Consider the following 22,568-nt stretch of genomic DNA (forward strand, 5'->3'; position numbering starts at 1 on the left):
ATACTAGTATCTTACTTTATATTCTATGCTTTTGCAAAAGTTATAACTGCCTGCTATGGTTTAAATGTTAAATTGTCTTCAGAGCCGAATTTGTAATGTCAAATTACAAATTTCATTATAGATAAATTTCATTATAATTCCTAAGAAACTCCTAATAAGCCACAGTTTTGCTCCTCTTGTTGCTCCTCTCATTGTCATCTTTAGCTAAATTTCATTCCCTCTTTTTGTTCTTTATTTATACTGCTAATGTATTTGACTAAGACTTCAAGGACCTATTGTTGAAAACCTGGGGAAAACCTGTGGGAAAGGGTTCTGAGCTTGGGGAAGAGTCAAAGGAGGGAACTAGACAGCTTGAGTGTGCAGCCCAATGGGAAGAGGACTATACAATTTATAGACCCATTCAGGGAGATGTGTAAGGAGCATTATTAATAATCTTGTCAGGTCAGCCAGGATGTATGGACACTCCGTGTCCCTGGAGCAAGTCAGATATCTGACTAGTATCTGTTCACTCATGCTATCTTTGGGACAAGAGATACTCTCGCGAAGGGCAATACATGTGAATTTCTGGAAACAGTGGATAGCTTCTATTTGAGGTTGGAGCTAGGCAAGTGCTGTGCCACTTAACTACACCCCCCAAGCCCAGGTCTATGTTTAATTTAGGGAAGAAATCTCATCTGGTGAAAAAATAGTTACATTGAGTTTCTTGGAAATAAATTTTGCAGGTTATTGAGATCTTATGACTACTCAAAATTATGGAGACTCCTTAGAAATGAAAGTATTTTTATAATGTATCCAATCATCCACGTATTTTCTATCATCCTCTTAAGACTCCACCATAACTCTGGAATTCTCACATCTCCTTCTTCCTTCAGAAGACTGACAAAAGATTAATCAACCAACAAAATCCTAATTGCTTGGTCATTCAGTCTAAATTGTTCACCCATTCACTGCCTTACCTCTGTTCCTTTGTCTTGTGTTTTCTGTCTGTGCAAAGCTGCAAACTCATTGAGTTTGTTGACTTTTCCTCTTAAGTTGTTTATTATACCAAATCTCTTTCGTTATGGTGGAAAAGGCCTGTAAACACAAGCGTCCAAACTACATCTTTGCTTTGATTTTAAACCACTGTTTCTTGTTTTTTTTTTTTTTATTGGTTATTCAAAACATTACAAAGATTGCAGAATCACATCGGTTACACATCCACATTTCTTGTAACACACATCTAACCAAGCTCAAAAAAATAATAATAAATCCACAAATTCCTTCTTTGAATAGTTTCAAAGCTAATGCTAACACCTATAGTAGATACTTTAGTGGAATTCTAATACAGCTGAATTTAATCATTCCACAAAAGTTTATTGAACCACTCTTAATAGTAAGGGCACTAGGAGAAATTGCCCAGTTCCTGATTTCATGGTTCTCACAGCCTTGTAGTAATGCCAAAAAATAGTCACAGTAAACTGTGCTAAATGCCAGAGCAGAGGAACACGTGAAATTCAGGGATAAAACAGAGACCTAAGAAATCAATAATTTTGAGGTGCCAGGGATTTAGAGATAGCCTCCTTCAGGAAACACTTGTTTCTGGAACAAGAAACACTGGTTCTGGAAGATAGAATATAAATATTCTAGGGAAAAAGAAAGAAAAAACTTTAGCCCTCCTCTATGGATCAGAGACCTTACAAGGAATCTTTAATAAATCCATCAAACCAGGTTTATCAGACAGGTTTTTATTATTCCATTATTAGAGTTAAAAAACAAGTTTAAGTCATTTGTTCAAGGTTATATAGGTGTGATCTAAAGAGACCAAAAGTTCAAGCCTCATGTGTCTTATTCCAAAGTTGTCTTGCTTCACAGCAAGGCAGAAGGACATATTACCAGTAGCTTTAATGTTGTGCAATGTCATCTATATAAAGTTCAAAACAGGCAAAACTTATCTATGATAAAATGGAATTATAGCTTCTTTTGATAGAACTGATGTTTAGAGAATAGGAGGGAGACTTTGCATGCTGGGCAGATTTCACAGATATATATATATATATATACACACACACACACACACATATCTACAAATTCATTGAATTCTTTCACATAAGATTTATACACTTTAAAGTATGTCAATTATGTTGCAATAAAAATGTTTCAAAACAAATTTGCACCCAGGTGTGGTCAGGCATGCCTGTAATCTTAGTTATTTGGAAGGTTGAGGCAATAGAATTTCAAGTTTGAGGCCAGCCTCCACAATTTATTGAGATCCTGTCTCAAAATAAAAATAAAAAGGTTTAGGGATGTATCTCAGTGGTAGCATACCCATGGTTTAATTCCCAGTATCCAAACAAACAAAACCTTCCAAATTGGCTGTAGGCTATGGTCTTTTATAGGTAAAGAAAATTGTTCTCTGGGTTCTCATAATGCTTTTTTCCCCCAGACGACTTATTTGGGATACTTATTTTTTGCTATAGATTAATTACAAGTACCAATAACGCATCAATCTTGCTTCTCTTGATCACAGGACTTTTCCTAACTCTATTTCTAAACAATCATAACTAAAATCATTGTGAAATTATAAGCGAAGAGTCTTCTATAGGGGCCTTTAACTTTGAAGTTTTTCTTTTGAGAAGCTCTGATGAAAGTAAAGCTCTGTCCAGAAAGTATATAGGCATAAATTTATTTTTTTATTTTTTTTAAAGATAGAGTGAGAGAGAGAGAGAAAGAGAATTTCTTTTTAAATATTTATTTTTTAGTTTTCGGCAGACACAACATCTTTGTTTGTATGTGGTGCTGAGAATCAAACCCGGACGGCACGCATGCCAAGCCAGCGCGCTACCGCTTGAGCCACATCCCCAGCCCCTAGGCATAAATTTAAAAAAAATTTTTTTAGTTGTTAATGACCTTTATTTTTCTTATTTATACGTGGTGCGGAGAATTGAACCCAGTGTCTCACACATGCTAGGCAAGCACTCTACCATTGAGCCACAACCCCAGCCCCTAGGCATAAATTTTTGCATAAGATTTTGGTGTTGACACTTCACCAAACCCCATGCAGGACCCATTTCACAGCCCAAAGATTTCTTTTTTTTTTTTTTTTTCCATTTTCAGTATTGGATTTACTCAGGCTCATTTTGAATTCCAGTAATACAACAATACAAAGATTTCAATTAAAATCTTCTGAGTTAATGCAATCCTTTTCCTACAGGTGCAAAAATAGGGAAGAAAAACAGCCTACTTAGGGCTGAAGGAAGACCGCATAGGCCTTCTGTTGGTCAGATATCTATACTATTTACCTCATTGCTTCTTTAGGTACCCTTAGATTCCCTTTTCCCCCAAACCTTCATCTGTGAAATCCCTTGGGTTTAGAACTTCTGTAATACCCTGTATCATACCCTTTATAATTGTAGCCACAGAAGTTGGTCAAAGTTTACCTCTTACTTAGTGAAGAATAGGCCACCTCTAGTCACAGCTACCCAGGAGGCTGAGGCATGATGATCACTTGAGCTCCTAAGTTGAAAACCAGCCTGGACAATATGTGAGAGCTTGTCTTAAAAAACAAAACAAAATCTAAAACAAATAAACTAATCAAAGAATAATAGATACAAGGTTGATTTCCTTATTAAATGGGTATTTTTACCTCTTATTTTCCCCTTCAGACTACATTAAAACCCAGAACTAAAGTTAAAATTAAAATGACCCAGTGATAAAAAATTTTCTTTCCTTTTTAAAGTTTGTTTTAATCAACTCTGAAATATTGCCCATATTTTCATTCAAATTCAAAACTTTGTTCTATACTGATTGTTAAAATATTGAATTTAAAGAATTGAACTTAACTCTTTGCTCTATTAACATTTCAATGGCTTCTGACTAAACACAGTAAAATTCTAACTTGATCTAGGAAATTTGTGCAACTCAGTTTTTTAGTTTGGAATAGAATTCTTGCTCCCAATCCAAAGAGAGACCATGAGATGTGAAAAGAGGATCCAGAAAGCCTTTTCTTCTGTGTGAAAAGACCTGATTCTAAATGGGGCAATCAGTAAACAAAAGGGTTGAAGCTGTGCCTACAAATTTCTCTGGCCTTACTGTGCACAGGATGAAGTGGAAAAACTACACAGATTTGTAAGTAGAACATGGAATAGAAGCCCCATGTACGTGCATTCTATCCATAAAGGTTTTTCGAGCTGCTTGTAAAGCTATTCTGTGCAATTATCTTTTGCTTTTTATACCTGTGTGAATGAGAGCTTACATTTATAGATCAGCTTCACCATGTATGCTATTATTCTAAATAAATTACTTTAATCTTCACAAACTCTATAAGGTAGTCTTCTTACTATGTCTATTTTATAAGTGAACAAACAGATTTTCGGGGGCCAAGTAATTTGGCCAAGATCTTTTAACTTGTAAATCGCAAAACTGAGCATCAGATACAAACATCTGGCTGCAGTTCCTGGGTTTGTACTCCTGCTCTGGTAAAATAAGTAAGTTGAAATACACTGAAGTCTAGAAATAGATACTGTTGGTCAGTTCCTCAGGCAAAGACTTTCCGAGATACAGTATTGTTTTGTTTTCACCCGGCTCTCCAGCCTCTTTCATTGAGGGAAACCGGGAGGGACACACGGAGCGAACAGTGCCAGAACAGTTTCTGGCAGGAACCAGCCTGACAGGAAACGACACCGCGGGGGTGAATCGCGGGGGTGTTTTTCCGAGCGTGTTAAGGAGAAGACAGCCCCCGCAGGATTCTACCGGCTCCGCGGCCCCCGCCGGCCCCCTGGAGCCTGTGGGCGACTGTGGACCGCCACATCGCGTGGGCCCGCCCCAACGCCGCGTGGTCCAATCAGCAGAGCGGAATGGAGCCCCGCCCCCCGCCGCAGCCATATAGGTTTGGGCCTGGCGCGCCTCCGCAACACAGTTGTCGTCTGAACCACCCGTAGAGGTGTTTGCTGCTAAAGCAGCGGGCCACCACCGCCCTCTCCGCGTCCAGGGCCTCCTGCCCCGCACATACACGGCGCCACCCTCCCGTGGCCGCCAGCGGGGCGCAGCCGCCGGCCTGGGCGCCGCCTGCCTTCCTCCTTGGGTCTCTAGGTGTGCTCGGCGGGCCGGCGCGATGCGGCTGGGCCCGAGGCCCGTGACGCTGGTGCTGCTGCTGCTGTGCGCCGCGGTGACCGGCGCCGGCAAGGCAGAGGAGCTGCACTACCCGCAGGGCGAGCACCGCGCGGACTACGACCGCGAGGCGCTGCTGGGCGTCCAGGTGAGGCGTCCAGGCTGGGGGTTGGGAGGCCGGGCCCTCGCACCGCCGCCGTCGCGGGCTTTGTCCCGGGACAAAGCGGGGCGGCCAGGCAAGGCCTGGGAAGGCCAGCCTGACAATGGGGGCCAGGCGGGCCTCGCTTGCCCTCTGGGGGACCCCCAGGCCTGTAAAGACTGAGGAACTAGTCCGGCCCAAAGGCCAGATCCCCTCTAACCTCCACACATGGGGCAGATTAGATGGTAGAGGGGGCTGGGGCCTTGGAGAGCTGGTGTGGGTCCCCCAAAACCCTAAGCCAAGGAGGCATCTAATAGCCCTATTCTCCACCATTATGCCCCACTGATGGTAATGTTTGGTCCTCCTGTGTATCGATTCCCCTCAAAGGAAGACGTCGATGAGTATGTTAAACTTGGCCACGAAGAGCAGCAGAAAAGACTGCAGTCCATCATAAAGAAAATTGACTCGGACTCAGATGGCTTTCTCACTGAAAGTAAGGACTGTCCTACACGACCAACAATGGAGAAATTTCTTTGTAGGAGATGAACATTTTAAGCAGGGGCATCTGTTTATAGATTGTTATTATTTCAGCAAGTTAGAGAGATACTGTGACATGAAAAATAGATTTTATGCCTGAAAGGTGGGGTACCAAGTAAAACTCAGTGCTTTCCCCAGTAAATACAAACATCATTCGTGCTATATTGTATGCAAGTCATACCTTTAGATATCCTTTCCACATATCATTTTTGTCACAGTCAGAAATATGACTCATTATAGAGAAATAGGCCCCCAAATTTTAAGACATTAAATGATTTATTGCTCTTTTGATATGTACACTTTTAAAATTTTAGGAAGAAAAGACCTGTTGTATGTGGATTATGTTTATTATGACATTATAACAAAATGGTGTAGCTTGTAGGGGGCTTAGAATCAACTTATTCACCTCTCTGTAGACACTGACCTCCAGAAAAGTAAAGGCCTTTTAAACATAAATAGCAAAGCCAGGAGTAGAATTCAGGTATCATTCTCTTAATTAGATTTTTTAAAAAATATATTTATTTTTTAGTTGTAGGTGGATACAGTACCTTTATTTTACTTATTCATTTCCATGTGTGCTCAGGATCAAACACATGTGCTAGGAGAGTGCTCTACTGCTGAGCCACAACCCCAGCCCTTTTAATTTAGTTTTCAATATCCTCAGTTAAAAATTTTTTTAAAAAAAATCAGTGTTCTTAGGTACATTCTCTAGTCAGAAATGAAATGCACAGACTTAAAAGAATGTCCTAAATAAATTGCTGTGCAGCTATCTCTCCCCATTGTTTAATTCAAGTGATGAACCCTATCAACATTCTAAGTTGATTCTCAAAAAAAATTAGGTTATTACTGTAACTTTAAGCTAGTTATTTGACTATACTACTCATTTAAATGTTGCTCAGCATCCAAGAAGTGAAGTTGCAGGAGAGAGAATTGCAGAAGAGCCCACATTGGTGCCCTCAGTAATATTAAGGTTTTGTTTCTTCTGCTTACCAACAAAACCTCTGAGCTCTCATCCAACATAAGAATAGGTCCATCTTTGTTATGCTAGAATACACTCAGAACAAGTTGGTTGGGAATACTGTGGTAACCCGAAGGGCCTAGATATGTTCAAATAGTTAATAGTAAACTCAAAAAATTAAAGTAAGAAAGAACATAGTCCAAATCTTCATTTTATTGAAGAAAAACAAAAATTTGAGAAGGTAAACTATCCTTATGGGAAAATGGAAGAGTGAGCCTATGTTTATGATTCCTCTTTCATTTGCTTTTCTATTATGCCAGATAGTCTCTTTAAACAAAACACTTGTGATGCTTGAGTAAGCCTGTGTTCTACTTGCGGACCCTTAAGAGAATCTTATTAATTTGCACTTTGAAGACCAGGACTGGACTCTAAGGTTTATTAGTGGTAGAGTATCTTAGCTGCACATGGTGACTTGTGCCTATACTCCCAACCACTTGGAAGGCTGAGCCCAGGGATTTGGGACTAACCCAGACATTGGGAGATCCCCATATCAAAACAAATTGGAAAAAAAAATCCTCTTAAAAGGTAGTAAAACTCAGTAAAAGTAGTTTAGGCTTTGAAACCAAACAAATTTAAATTTCCTCTCTGCCACTTATTAGCTTGAGGCCTTTGACTTTTCTGAACCTCAGTTTCTTCAGCTATGAAATAGTGATTATAATTGCACTGTTTTGAAAAATAACAACAACATAGAGAGCCTGATGCTCTCAATTGTTCAACACTTGATTGCATAAGTTGTAATTCTGCTCTCACTTAGTTTCAAGAGAGAGAGAGATTGTCTTTGCTTTCTATTCACCTGACCTTTCTCAAACCAGTAGAGGAGTACCAGTCATTAAAACAAATGATAACTTTAAAGCAGGTGTTATTCTCATGCTCTCCTCACAAATATTTATCATCTCCTCCTCTTTTCTATAATACAGTATAATAAATATCTCTCTGAATAGATTTTTTAATAGTTGATCTGAAAGTGGATGTTTGAGATATAGAAACTTTTCCACTAGGTCTTCAGTTACCAAGTTAAAACAGCTGTTGCAGAGAAGGCATAAATCATAACTTCTACCAATAAAATGTGTAAATTTTCTCCAGCTGTTCTATGACATGTTTAAGGGGAATAAATTGTAACAGTTTTTCTCAAACTTAAGTCATTTGAATGCCTTTTCACAATTTAGGCCATGTTTGTTTACCATGTATTATTTTCTTAATATTTTTATTTAATACACACAAAATTTGTCTTAAAGGAAAACTCTATATTCCTTTCACAAGTGGAAAACTTTTTATTATGCATATTAAAATAAATAGGTAGTTATTCAAGTATTTGTGCTTCCTAAGAGATTTGTGATAATTAGCAAAGGTGGTCTGCAATTTTTTGGATAATATATTTTTTAAAAAGAATAAAATGCTATTTTGGATGGTTGTTAACTTATTCAGCAAATATTTAGTAAGCTAGGTACTTTTTTATTTTTTAGTTATAGGTGGATACAATATCTTTGTTTTATTTTTATGTGGTGCTGAGGATCAAACCCAGAGCCTCACACATCCTAGGTGAGTGCTCCACCTCTGAGCCACAATCCCAGTCTTTCTACTTTCTAGGCATTTAGTGTACAGCTGTGGGTGTGTGTGTGTGCTGGTGGGGGAGGGACAAACCCAAACTCTATTCATGGAGCTTGCATTCTATGTAGATTACATTACAACATTCTTAGATTTCACACAGCTCTCCCCACTTTCTTCTCTCAGTACTTACTCTCACTCAGTATTTGCAAACATTGAATATTTTCTTCTTTGAGAAGGTTTAGAAATCTACACCCTAACTATCAGAATTATTGTCAACATTCCTTGTGTTCTGGAAAATTCTCATAGGTGAACTCAGTCAGTGGATTCAGATGTCTTTTAAACATTATGCTATGCAAGAAGCAAAACAACAGTTTGTTGAATATGATAAAAACAATGATGGTACTGTGACATGGGATGAATATAATATTCAGATGTATGATCGTGTGATTGACTTTGATGAGATCACTGCTCTGGATGATGCAGAAGAGGAGTCATTTAGGCAGGTGAGTACATGTGCACAAGCTGTTCCTTTTGATCACATCGGTCTACTTTATCTTCCTACATGAATGAGCACAAGAGGACCTGAGGTCGTAGACCAGATTGCTGTGTTCTCTGGGCAATCACCAGTTCCACTTCAGTGGTCATTTTGATCATTTCCTTTTTAGCCAGATTTAGGACTCTTACTCTGTACTGCCTAAATTATCCCTGCATCTGTTTTACTCAGCTGCGTCATTTATTTGTTCTCATTTCCAAAGTTGCTTTTTTAATGTATTTTGAATATTTAGCTAAATATTTTATTTTAAACATTGAACAGTAAATTTTATATCATATTTACTAAGCAAGCTACACTGGCCCATTTCTATTTTAAAACAGTTTTACATGAAATAACTCACAAAAATATTTGTGGTAAAGTACACATAACAAATTTATCATTTTAACCATTTTTAAGTATGTAATTTGATATTGTTAAGTGGGTTAACCTTATTTATTGTACAACCAGTCTCAGATTTCTTTGCATCTTGCAAAACAACTCTGAACCCATTATATCTATTAAACAATAACCCTCATTCCTATCCTCACCCCCTCCCTATGCCTGGCAATCACCATCTACTTTCTACTATGAATTTGATTACAATATTTGTCTTCTTTGACTAGCTAATTTCACTTAATGTCCTCAAGGATCATCTATGTTGTAGCATGTGTCAGGATTTCCTTCCTAAAAGGGGCAAATAATATTTTATTTTTATTTTGTGTGTGTGTGTCTATACATATATACTAAATTTTGTTTATCCTTTTGTCTATGGGTGGACACTCAAATTGCTTCAATCTTTTGACTATTGATTAATGCTGCAGTGAATGGGATGTGCAGATCTCTCTTTTAGATCCTGCTTTTGATTCTTTTGGGTACATACCCAGAAATGGAATTGTTGGATTAATTGGTTTTAGTTTTTTTGAGGAACCTCAACTGGTTTTTTGTTGTTATTGTTGCTTGGTACCAGGGATTAAACCCAGGGGTCCTTAACCACTTAGTCACATCCCCAGCCTTTTTTTTTTTTTTTTTAATTTTAAGACAGTCTTGCTGAGTTGCTTAGGACCTCACTAAATTGCTGAGGCTGGCTTTGAACTTGCAGTCCTCCTGCCTCAGCTTCCAGAGCTGCTAGGATTACAGGCTTACCTTACCATACCTGGCTCAATACTGTTTTACATAGAACTATGCTATTTAAAATAACTCATTTTTGAAGATTCAGTCTTACTCTGAATACTATTGTTGTATCTGTGGTTTAATTTGTTAAAATATAAGCTCAATTAAGCAGAAGTAAGACAATTTTTATTTAGGAATTAGTAGGAACTTCCTAAGACTTTTGGAAGTCTATTAAACTAAAAAGTGTATCAACATGAATAGCTATAAGTTTGAGAAATTTCTATTTCAAGTGTAATTTTATAGAATTTAAAAAAATAATTAAAAAAAATTTTTTAGTTGTAGATGGACACAATATCTTTATTTTATTTATTTATTTTTCTGTGGTGCTGAGGATTGAACCCAGTGCCTCACATGTGTGAGGCAAGTGCTCTACCACTGAGCTACGACTCCAGCCCAACTTTATAAAAATTTTAAGATAGTCTTTTTTATGTATGGGAAAGAATAAATAAGCTAAATACCTTGTTTTAACTGTATGCCAGCATGCTTGGAAACATTTTAGCTTGTTTCTCATCTCATTTTACTATGTATTTTTAAATTTTTATTGTTGCCATCATTTATCATTGTACTTGCTATTTATTTTAGAATTCTGTTGGCCATTTGAACTAGGCCACCACTAACTCCAAGTTGGTTGTTTCTTTGCTAATGACTACTCATGCTATGGATGTGCCACCAGTGTGCTGGGTAAGAGCTCCAGACTCAGAGCTAGTCTGCCTGGCTTTGTATCTAGCTCTACCACTTAACCATTATACAGCTTTGGGTAATTTACTAAACCTCCTTATACTTCAGTTTCCCATCTCTAAAAGTGGGGATGATCTCCATTTCAGTTGAGGATAATAACAGTATGGAGAAATAGTAATAAATAGTAACAGTTGGACTGGTATATATTTCTATTTTGATTTAAAAGAATATTGCTAAAGAAAACATGTACAATTCATGTAAGTTTATAGTTTATCATTCAACTTTTTAAATTATTTAGGCATTTGTTAATATCTTTAGATTAGCTAGGCTTTCATTTTTAGGAGAAAAACGTATCTTGTTTTTATTTTTCCCCCCCGTTAGTTGGTTCTTGATTTTTCCAGCAGACTAAAGGGAGTGTAAATCAGTCTTCTTCCTCCTAGTGGTGCTAAAGAGAAATCAAATGGTGATAATGAGATTTGGGATTCATCTACTAGGTGTTCTCTTTTACTCTAGGAATTATCATAAAAGATCATTAGAGTTCTGGAACTTTTCTAAAATCAAAGCTCGACATTTTGACTTCCCTCCCAGGGAACAATAGAGAAGTTAAATGCAATATGATGGTGTTGACATAAAGTCTTCACTTTGAAGAGATACATTACTGATTAATATAAACTATTTAGGAATATTTATAAATAGTTTAATCCCCCAAACAATCCCCCATTGTTTGGGGGATTAGGATTGTGGCTCAGCGGTAGAGTGCTTGCCTCACACGTTCGAGGTGCTAGGTTTGACCCTCAGCACCACATATAAATAAATAAATAAGTATATTATTTCCAACTACAACTAAAAAAATAAATATTTTTAAAAAGTTGTTTGGTTCTGAATGGCAGTTATCAAAAATACAAGTAACAATATTGGTGAGGATGTGAGAAAAGGGTACACTCATACATTGTTTGTGGGACTGCAAATTAGTGCAGCCCCTCTGGAAAGCAGTATGGGGAGTCCTAAAAAAAAAACTAGGAATTGAACCACCACTTGACCAAGTTATTTACTCCTTGGTATATATCCAAAGAATTTAAAATGAGCATACTACAGTGATACAACCACATCAATAGCTACACAGTTCACAATAACTAAACTATGGAATCAACCTAGATGCCCATCAACAGACGAATGGATAAAGAATTTGTGGTACATATATACAATGAAATATTATCAGCCATAAAAAATAATGACTTTATGACATTTGTCAATAAATGGATGAATCTGAAGACTGTTGTTGGCTTAAATGAAATAAGCCAATCCCCAGAAAACCAAAGGGCAAATGTTTCCTCTCATAAGTGAGAGCTATGAGTAGTGTGGGGAAAATAGAAGTTCAGAGGATTAGACAAAGGAGAATGAAGTGTGTGGGGGGGGTTAGGAATAGGAAAGATAGTGGAAAGAATCTGACATAACTTTCCTATGCACATGTATGAATACATAACAGTGAATCTCACCATTGTGTACATCCACAAGACTGGGGCCCTAATTAGAATAAGATATATTCATGCATGTATAATTTTATCAAAATGAGCTCTACTGTTAAGAACCAATTTTTAAAAAGATGTGTAGCTCTGAAACTATATTCCACAATGCGTATCCAGTACACATTGATTTAAGTCTACCTTTTAAGAAGGAGTTAGAAAATTAGAAGGATCTTAATAGCCTAAGGGAAATACTGCATTCCTAAAATGAATACTTTTCTGGGAGAATCCTATTTGGCTGCCCTGGAATATATCTCTATCTTCATGAAGTTCTAATCATACTTTTAAAGAATTTGATAGATAATACCTAACCTCCTAAAAATTCATGTGGGATGTGAAAATAAACCCAGACATAATGGGCATTATTCAAAATAAAAAATAAGGGATAAAAGAGGAATCAGTCTCATCCAAAGTTATAAACCAAATATTATGCCATAAATAAAATAATCATAAAAAGTAACTGGATATCTGAATGAAATAAAATTTTCTATATGGTATTCTATTGAAAAACTAAACATTATCTCTGGGCATGGTGGCACATGCCTGTAATCTCAGTGACCCAGGAGTCTGAGGCAAGAGGATCACAGGTTCAAGGCCAGCCCTGGGCAACTTAGTGAGACCCCATCTGAAAAAATAAAAAGGGCTGTACTCAATGATAGAATGCCTAAGGATTCAATTCAAAATCAACTTGGTACCTGAATTTTATTTTTATTAAATTTTCATATAGAGAGAATAAGCAACTTGGAGTAGTGACCTTTTCAGGCTGTCAAATACCTGAAAAAGTATATATTTATATGATGAACAATTATAAATAATGTATTTTTAGGCAGGAGAAGTAAAGTTTGGAGAACTCCTGGCAAAAGTTCAGTTATTCCAGCTTCTAAAGTCAGTTGCTGAATATGCATTGTGTAAGTAATATTTTACTATGTAAGAGATAGCCTTCATATGGCTGATCAGAATTTTTAAGACCTAAAGTTTTGTTCTAAGATTCCAGATTATATATTTCCTCATGTAAAACCATTAGTCTACCAAAAGGTGGCAGTTTGTCCTCACAAATTTTCATTGCACTGTAAAAATAAATTATTATGGTAGTTTCTTTATACTACAATAGATAGCATTTTTATCCTTTACTAGCTTTTTAATACAGAAGGGGAAAAGTGTTGAGGTTTTCTGAAACTGACCATCTTTCTGGCTATTTTTTTAAAATTTTGCACTTTGAAAAAAACATTCTTTTTGTATATTGACTTCTTTTAATTTGATATGAGGTGCTTTCAAATGGCCATAAAATGTGAACCAGAAAGATCGTTCTTTTTCTTTTCTTTTTTTTTTTTTTAAAGAAATCTCAACTTGTTTAAAGAGATCTTTTCTTTCCATAGGCAAATTTGGCCAAATTTAGCTCACTCTGCTGAAACATGGACCTTTTTTGCTCCAAATTGAAGGATCCTTTCATAAGGAAATCTAAGCAGTTGGTATTTTGAATAGTGACTTATTCAAAAAAGAATTTGATTGACTCCACAAAGACCTCAAGTTCTTGTTTGTCTACTTTTCCCCATATTAAACCTGAACACAAAATACAAATTGTTTGATGTAGTTATTTAAAATTATGAAACATTTGCTTAAAAGCAGCTATTTGGAAACATTATTTTTTCTTTTCTGTGATAGTTGGGTGAGTGTAACTGACTTGTGGAGTCTAGATATTTAAAAGGCAGATTCTTTAGGGGAAAAGTTGAACCTCTCCACTGGATGATTAGTAACTGTAAAAGAACTAGTATTTAGGTAAATGCTACCTTTCCTAACCTATTATTCTATAAAACTAAACAGAACATTTTTTTTTCAACAGTAAAATACATAAATGCTTCTAAAATTGTGAAACTTGGGGCTAGGGTTATGGCTCAGTGGTAGATGGCTCGCCTCGCACGTGAAAGGCTCTGGTTTCAATCCTCAGCACCACATATAAATAAATAAAATAAAGTTATTGTGTTCAACTACAACTACAAAAAAATAAATATTAAAAAATTGTGAAACTTTTTTTAAATACACAGTTTGATACACACCTTTTACTATTATTTTATTATTATTATTATTATTATTAGAAAGGAAAGCTATTCCCAGAAATTCTCAAAGTAGAAATCAGGCAGGATTAACAATATAGCTAGCACCTTTGACTTCCAAGACTCTTGGTTACAGAATTACCTTTGAAACATTTATCAAAATCAGCCTTATCCCTAATCATTTTTACTACTCGAGTATACTTTAAAAGGAGGGGAAAAAAAGATGAGAGAGAAAATAGAAAAGGAGATGTGTTTATTTAAACTCAAGATAAGACCCATTTAAGCTTTTAGTGAACTTGTTTCTGAATATACAGAGTTATCATTATAAAGAGCCTTTAAAATATTTGAAATATTAGTTACCAATACTAATCATATGAGAGTCTCAACAAAAGAGGAATACTTTTCTAAAATATTTACATATTTTTGAAAAATCATTTAGCAAACCTAAAACAATTTTTTAAAAGCCCTACCAATATATTTTTTAAAATACTTTTCTAATTGTCGATGGACCTTTATTTTATTTATTTATATGTAGTGCTGAAGATTGAACCCAGTGCCTTGCAAGTGCTAGGCGAACACTCTACCACTGAGTCAGAATCCCAGTCCTACCAATATTTAACACATGATGTAAATTTATTGCTTTGGGAATATTCAAAAAAATATTAACACTAATTATTAAAGGTGATAGTAGTATGGAAAGAGCAAGGAAGATTCAAGGTCAGTACATTTTAGCTGTGTTTCTGACTTTCATCAAATAATTTAATCTCAGTTTTTCTATCAATAATAGTAGCATAATAACAATTATGAAATTCTTAATACTTCAGATATATTGATTGCATGAAAGGGATGCTCATGCTAATTGCTTATTAGAGATTTTTACCCCAGTTTTATATATGAGAAAGCTTGAGGGGTTAAGCAATTTATACTAGTACCACAACTAGTAAGTGACATTGCTGGAATTTCAGTCTAGGTCTGACTATGGAGCTTGTTTCTATGTTGCCTCTAATGTTTGGTATTATTTGCCAACATACGTTTAGTGGAATGATGTAAAGATGAAAGAGATGATGTTTGAGAATGTGCTTTGATTTCACGGTTTGTATTTTTCAAAGTATTTTTAATGATGTTATGATAATAATGAGATGTTTAAATATGTTCAAAATTTTTTAATTCTCAAAGCTTCATTTAAAGGACAAGAAGCGATTTGAAAGAGCTAACCAGGATTCAGGTCCTGGTTTGAGTCTTGAAGAATTTATTGCTTTTGAACATCCTGAGGAAGTTGATTATATGACGGTAAGGAAGAAAAAAAATTTTCCATATATTTTTATATTTTATTGATGCATTATAGTTGTACATATGGTGGGATTTTTTGTTACGTATTTGTACCCATATACGATATAACAATATAATTTAGCCTAAGGAAGAAACATTTTAAGAGAATTATTGAGTAAAATTTTAAAATCTATCTATATTGTAATTAAAATTATTTGTATAATAACTAGAATTTTAAGAGACAGAAGATCCAAAATGAACCAAAATTCTCCCCATATAAGATTATTCTAATCTTATAGGTCAGGAGGATTCCTGGTGGTGTCAGGTTGCTTATGGGTCAGGAGCAGGCTAAGGATTGAGTTTTTATTTTTTTGCTTTTTTGAATCTTCACACTGTATTATGAACAGCATCTTCCTCTGGCTATTTTCCCTATCCTAACCATGTTACCATCAAGCCTTTCCTTATCCTTCTATAGCTTCAGACTTCTCTGGTTTTTCAATGTTAGTAACACCAGAACTTTTATGTAGTTTACAGCCTCATTTGTGGAAGCTTTTGGTCTGTAACAACTTATCCACATTTAGATCCCTTTTCATAGCAGGCAGGGGATGCAGCTCCTAGTAACTGTTAACGTTTTTGCAACTTCAGGTGTAATGAGTCCTCTCATTCCTTTAGTACCTTTAAAAAAAAAAAAAAAAGTACTGGGCTGAGGGTGTAGTTCAGTGGCAGAGCACTTGCCTGCCATGCACAAGTCTGAGGGTTCAATCCCTAGCACTGTGGAGATAAAAAAGAAAAGAGGGGTGGCCACCACCAGGTCTTCAAAACTGTCAAATTTTAGCTTTTAACCTAACAGTTGTTGATTGAGTTGTGTTAACAAGCTGTGAGAATAGGGATCATCATATTGGGGAGTTAAGAGTAATGTGCCAAATAACTTTTAAAAAGAGAACATTTATATTGAGTTCTGTTGCATGACATCAGCCTCCAGCTCTGTAACTTGATTCCCTGGATATTTGAGGGAAGGAAGATGGTAGCCTTTTGTTTAATTGATCATAGCCTTGAATAACAATGCAGCAGATATACTTTTTCCCAAAAACTCTATGGCAAGATACTGCTATTAGTACCACTTCTTGACATTGTGAAGCTTCTGGTTTCTTACTTGGCACAAAATAGATGACCTAGTTTAAGAACAGTGCTGGGTATAATTTCAGTACCAAAATTATTCTAGGCAAGCTAATTGAATCCTAGAGTGGTAGGCAGAGGATGCTGATTCTTGATTCTCTGGAGAATAAGGAACAGTTGACTGAAGAGGGGAATGACCAGTGAAAGCAATGAAACAATGGATATTAAGTGATATGGCCCTGGAATGTCAAATGGCAATGGGATGAAATAGATTATATCATTTTTTAAAGAAAGCCCAAACAGGAATGTTGCTTTAATAGATATTCAGAGTCAGATGAACCTGAAGTATTGAGCTTGTATAATAGTGACAAAGGTAATCTTTGATGATAAAGGTTAAAATCCCTGATTTCTCTACATAAAATCTGTAAAATTTGATTTTAAAAAAGACAGCTTGGGGCTAGGGATGTATCTCAGTGGTAGAACACTTGCTTAGCACATGGAAAGCCCTGGGTTTGATCTCCAGTACCAAAGGGAGTGGAGAAGACAGCTTGTAGTTTAAGCCCCTGGAGACTTTTGAGAATATATTTCATTACAGTAGTGATGCTAGAATCCAGATGAGAGATATTAGGGAGGAAGCAGGTAGGGAGGAAATGAGAATAGTAGATATAACCCATGAGAGTCTAGGCAGGGAAAAAAGAACCAGGATGGTAATGAAAGAGTGCAGCAAAGTCCTGGGGATTTGAATGTCACAAAAGACATAGAAGAAGGAATTGAGATTGAAAGAAAGCCCTTAGGAAATGGGAATATATGGCATCTAAGAAACAGCTGAGGGCTTTGCCCTAGCAAGAGCTTCAACTCCTGAGATTAAAGAAAAAAAATGAGAGGATAAGGCATAAGAATAGAGGGAGTTAAAAGTGAGGATACATGCTGGTTTATATGAATCATTTTCAGAAGACTTGTATCATGGTTGGAAAACTAGGATCTTTGCCAACAGAATTTTTGGAAGGATTATAGCAAAGCTCAGAGAAAGTGGAGGTAAAGATTTGAAAACACTGCTCTAGGGAATTGTTTGTTTGTTTGTTTTAGTTAGATGGACACAATATATGGTGCTGAGGATCAAACCCAGTTCCTCACTTGTGCCAGGCAAGCACTCTACCACTGAGCTACATACAACCCCAGCCCCTGCAGTAGGGAATATTAAGAAAACTTAAAAGTCGATTTCTAAGCTGCAGGGAGAACTCACTGAAATGGCAGAAATCAGCTTTAAAGGACTAAGTTTATAGTTCAATGTCTTTTTAGATTTTATGGCTGCGGAAGAAAGGAGAAGTGATGTGGCCGTAATGTTCAGGGTAGGGATTGGCACCATAAGAAAAGGACATAAAGGGGTAGGAAGGTAATGAGGGAGGTACTGAATCAGCTGGCCATTGATCAGGTCATTAAACTAGAAAGGATCTGCCATTTGGGTCAGGGAGGATTGATTGTTAAGCATGAAGCTTTGATAAGAACGAGGGGCAGATTTGGAGTGGGTTTGAGAGAAGAGCAAGCAAAGTGTTGAGGTTTTGTGAGGGGCTGGCACCTTTCAGATCTGGAGGAAGAACAGTTATATACGAGATCTAAGGTAAGGTTCTTTCAGGACTATGAATGGATTGGAGGGCTGATGGTTAAGGAAAATGACAGTGAGAGATGGCATGCTTGAGAGGGAGGGGAACATGCAGAAAATGGGAACCTATATTTAGTGCTGAAGTGGTTTAGGAGAATAAAAAGTGAAGTTCTTCATAGTTTCACAAGCTTACACATGTTGAATTTAGAATTACTTAGTACTTGAGGTTTTATTCTCCTAGATTCTAGTGTTTAGAAATGATTAGTGAAAGTATAAATAATCAAAATGATGATTCCTAAAGTTCTATATTAAGATTGACTGAGATGGTTGTGGGATCGAAAATTATTGACTTAAGCCTTTTTTTTTTCTTTTAATGAACATGCAATAGGAATTCGTCATTCAAGAAGCTTTAGAAGAACATGACAAAAATGGTGATGGATATGTTAGTTTAGAAGAATTTCTTGGTGATTACAGGCGGGATCCAAGTAAGTCACCTGGGGAGTGTGAAAAGAGAGGGGAAAAAATGGAATTAAACAAGAAATTGGAAGATCTTTTATCACTGAGAGCTTTCTTTGACAGAGAAAATGTAAGAAGAGGAACTATGCTTGATTTCTACTTCTTGCTAAGTTAACTATAATACAAGTTCACAAAGGGATTTTATAGCTTAACTGAAATGCTGTCTTGCTCATTTTTACCTTTATGTCTAGATTGAAACATTTTTCTTCCTTTTCCAATAAGTAGAATACCATTGTCAATCCAAAAAGGAAGGAAGTAAAGGTTGACATAGTTTTGTTTTTTAAAGAAAATTGTGTATGATTACATGTAGATCTTAGAAACATAAAATAGTCTAAATTCTGAGACTGTAAAAAGTGATTTACTCAGCATATGAAATTAGAGGAATTTTCCTTTCTCTGAGTTACTGTCTTCAGAATTGTTACTTGAAAATATCAAATGGTGTGCTGGGATTGTGGCTCAGCAGTAGAGTGCTCACCTAGCACTAGCAAGGCTCTGGGTTCAATCCTCAGCACCACATAAAAATAAACAAATAAAATAAAGATATTGTGCCAAACTATAACTAAAAAAAAAAAATCAAACAGTGCAGTTTTAAAATTGGTCAACAGTGCACTTATTTTCAATGTCACTTTAAAAATACAGGGGGGAGTACTTTGTAAGAACAGAGGAAACTATATAGTCACACAGTGTACATCAAATTATTACCCAACTCATATTTGAGAAAACAAGACATCAGAACAAGTAGCAATAGTAAACTAGTATTAATACGTAACATTTTAAAAACTCTGAGTTGTTTAGGATTATGCGTCACTTTTGAAAATTACCATGTATTTGTACTTATTTTAGGACTTTTCAGCTAAGTACTTCTGTTTCATTTGGCTTCCTTTATGTAGTAAACTTTAAATTCACTTCCTTTATTCTAGGGATATACCAAACTTCTTATTGGATACATGTGATATTCTTGTGTATGTATATTTCTGTTTTTTTATATTAAGCTGCAAATGAAGATCCAGAATGGATACTTGTTGAGAAAGACAGATTCGTGAATGATTATGACAAGGATAATGATGGCAGGCTTGATCCCCAAGAGCTGTTATCTTGGGTAGTACCCAATAATCAGGGCATTGCGCAGGAGGAGGTAAGTATCATAGAATGACACCCCCCCCAAAAAAAAAAGTTGGTTCTATTGATAGGTAGTTAAAAATCAAAGCCAAAAAAAAAGTGGTAGTAATGGGATTATTTAGGATCAATTCATTGCTATGTTTTGTTGTTTTTCTTCTTTTTAAGACAGTATCTTGTTAGATTGCCAAAGCTAACCTTGACTTGCACTACCTCTGCTTTACTCACCTACCTGATTGAGCAGCTGGTACTACAGGCATGTGCCACCATGCCCTGCTCATTGCTGTTCTTTGAATTAAATCATCAAACTCTTTTAGATGGTCAAGGAGAAAAGGAAGGTGGTATCATGATGTATTGTTCTGAGCATATAGTAAATAGAATAATAGTTCATATTTAACTGTAGAGGCTCAAAAAGTGGATTATAGTAATTTTGCTTAACATTGTGATATCCTGGTTTGGATCCTGGGTTGGATTTTGGTAGAGAGGAGGAAGAACCCAGCAGAAATTTAAAAGGAGATAATAAGAGACATAGCCGATAGACACAGTATGAAATATTTTACATACATTAATGAGTCAAACAACTAAATGGGTTTGACAGAACATTACACTAAAATGTGAACATCTTGATAAAATAACATTTGATACCTTTTTGTTTTGCTTTATTTTAAAGGCTCTTCATTTAATTGATGAAATGGATTTGAATGGTGACAAAAAACTCTCTAAAGAAGAAATTCTGGAAAACCAGGACTTGTTTCTTACCAGTGAAGCCACAGATTATGGCAGACAGCTCCATGATGACTATTTCTATCATGACGAGCTTTAATCCTGAGTGTGTCCGAGTAGACTATTGGGTCCTTTTATAATCTGTTACCAGCTTTACTTTTGTGATAAAATATCGATGTTGTATTTTACACTTTTAAGTCTTACCACAGTCAGAATTATCTAATGTAGTTTATAATTTTGGTCATTTAGAAGAAAAACAAAACAAAAACTTGATATTGATTTCAAAACATATTGAAATTAAACATTAATACCGTGCCATATGACCACAAAGTCTTTTTCTAAAGATTCCATCTGTTTAGTACTGTATTGTGGATATTTGAGTTCTGTTTCCATACTTGAAAAAAATGGAGGATTTTAGACATGACTGAACAATGTTAATATTTAAGTAGTATGTGACTAAGGTATCAATTTTTGTTTTGTTCTAATTAGACTTAATTTGGGAACTAAGAGAAAGGACAATGTTTTTAGGTTTAGTGTTTTGCTTTACAACCTTTAAAGGAACCTATAGAAGGACTTAAACCTCACATGTTAATGTTGAGAAGTTCTGCTGAATTTTAAAATGGTTTCTATAAAGGGTTTTGTTGTATGAAATAGAACTTTATATTTTTGCATATGTATAGATAGTAATTATATTTAATGTAAAACTATAGCATTATGGTGAGTGGAATTTAACATTGTCCAGAAACCTTTTCATTTTTGACTGATTAAAAATGAATTGTCCTTATCTTTTTATGTTTGTTTGTTTGTTAATTTTGCAGATAAACCTTAACTTTAGCACAGGTTTTATTGTATTATACATTTTCTTGTCTCATTTATTTTTTTATTTGGGTAGTGAATGTTCTCAAAACTGTTAAATTATTCTTGCTGCATATTATTATATTGCTTTTTTAAAAAATAAAAGAATCATGATGTAGCTGAGTGTACACCTGACACATTTTAATTGCTCTTATAGGAACTGGTTTTGCTGTTTGGGGCTAGATTATTTTTTTCTTTTTTCTGTGTGTGAGCTGAGGATTGAGCCCAGGGCTTTAGTGCTATATCACTGAGCTACACCCCAGCCCTAGGGATAATGTTGCAAATGATACAGATTAGCCTAGTGCAGTGACATCCAGCTCCTTAGGAGGCTGAAGCAGGAGAATCATAAATTTCAAGGCCAATATGAACAATTTAGCAAGACCCTGTCTCCAAATAAAAAGGACTAGCAATGTAGCTCAGTGGTAGAGTACCCCATGGGTTCACTCCCCAGTACCCTCCTCCCCCAAAATAGGCTAAAGCTGAACACACTGGCTCTTGTCTGTAATCCCAGCTACCTGGGAGGCTAAGGCAGGAGGAGGATCTTGAGTTTGAGACTAACTTGGGCAATGTAGTAAGTGAGGACCACCCCCCCCCATCTCAAAAAAGAAAAAATTATAGAGGGTTCCTAGTAGATGTGGTTAGTTATCATTTGAACTCATTTTAAATTACACTGAAAATCACAATACCTAAGCATTTGTTTACACCTAAATAATTGGTTTTAACTTTATTCAGGAAATCGATTCATTCAGCTTTGGTGGGGTGGGAGTGGGAAAAGTGAGAATGTGAGAAAATTTTTCTAGTTCTGGCCCACAGATAGTTTTTCTTTCTTAAATTATTTTTATTAGTGGGTGAAAAAATCAGCTATTCATTTTGGTAACCCTTTTCCAGGATGAAGTTGTCTCGACACACACAGCATTCTAGGGGCTCAGTAAGTTCTAAGAACATTGAGTAGGCCTGAATCTCAATTTTTTGACAGAATTGACTGCACCTACATACCACCCTGTTAATCAGAAGTTTTATTTTCATTTTAACCTACCTGCAGCTAAGAATTAGTGCTACCAGTATTACTCATCTGTCACTTGTCAGCCTCAC

General features: G+C 36.0%; 1 protein-coding gene across 2 annotated transcripts; it reads left to right on the forward strand.

Annotated features, from left to right (window-relative positions):
• Positions 1-4,849: 4,849 nt before the first annotated feature.
• Positions 4,850-21,604, forward strand: Rcn2 (reticulocalbin 2). 2 transcript variants are annotated; one of them, XM_005316835.5, is made up of 7 exons: positions 4,850-5,233; positions 5,612-5,717; positions 8,634-8,830; positions 15,470-15,571; positions 18,655-18,751; positions 19,775-19,917; positions 20,569-21,604. In XM_005316835.5, the coding sequence occupies exons 1-7, from the start codon at positions 5,090-5,092 to the stop codon at positions 20,719-20,721; spliced, it is 942 nt and encodes a 313-aa protein (XP_005316892.1). In that variant the 5' UTR covers positions 4,850-5,089; the 3' UTR covers positions 20,722-21,604. The 2 variants fall into 2 exon arrangements, with proteins under 2 accessions (XP_005316892.1, XP_005316891.1); XM_005316834.5 differs by having other exon boundaries at positions 4,851-5,233; positions 15,458-15,571.
• The last annotated feature ends 964 nt before the right edge of the window (positions 21,605-22,568 follow it).

The sequence above is a fragment of the Ictidomys tridecemlineatus genome, chromosome 5 (genome assembly GCF_052094955.1).
Source record: "Ictidomys tridecemlineatus isolate mIctTri1 chromosome 5, mIctTri1.hap1, whole genome shotgun sequence".
In the NCBI taxonomy this organism is placed as follows: domain Eukaryota; kingdom Metazoa; phylum Chordata; class Mammalia; order Rodentia; family Sciuridae; genus Ictidomys; species Ictidomys tridecemlineatus.

Coding starts and splice junctions, on each gene's coding strand:
- Rcn2 (XM_005316834.5), top strand. CDS start 5,090: ATGCGGCTGGGCCCGAGGCCCGTGACGCTGGTGCTGCTGCTGCTGTGC. Junction 8,831..15,457: donor AAGAGGAGTCATTTAGGCAG/GTGAGTACATGT, acceptor TAATTCTCAAAG/CTTCATTTAAAGGACAAGAA. Junction 18,752..19,774: donor TGATTACAGGCGGGATCCAA/GTAAGTCACCTG, acceptor TTTTATATTAAG/CTGCAAATGAAGATCCAGAA.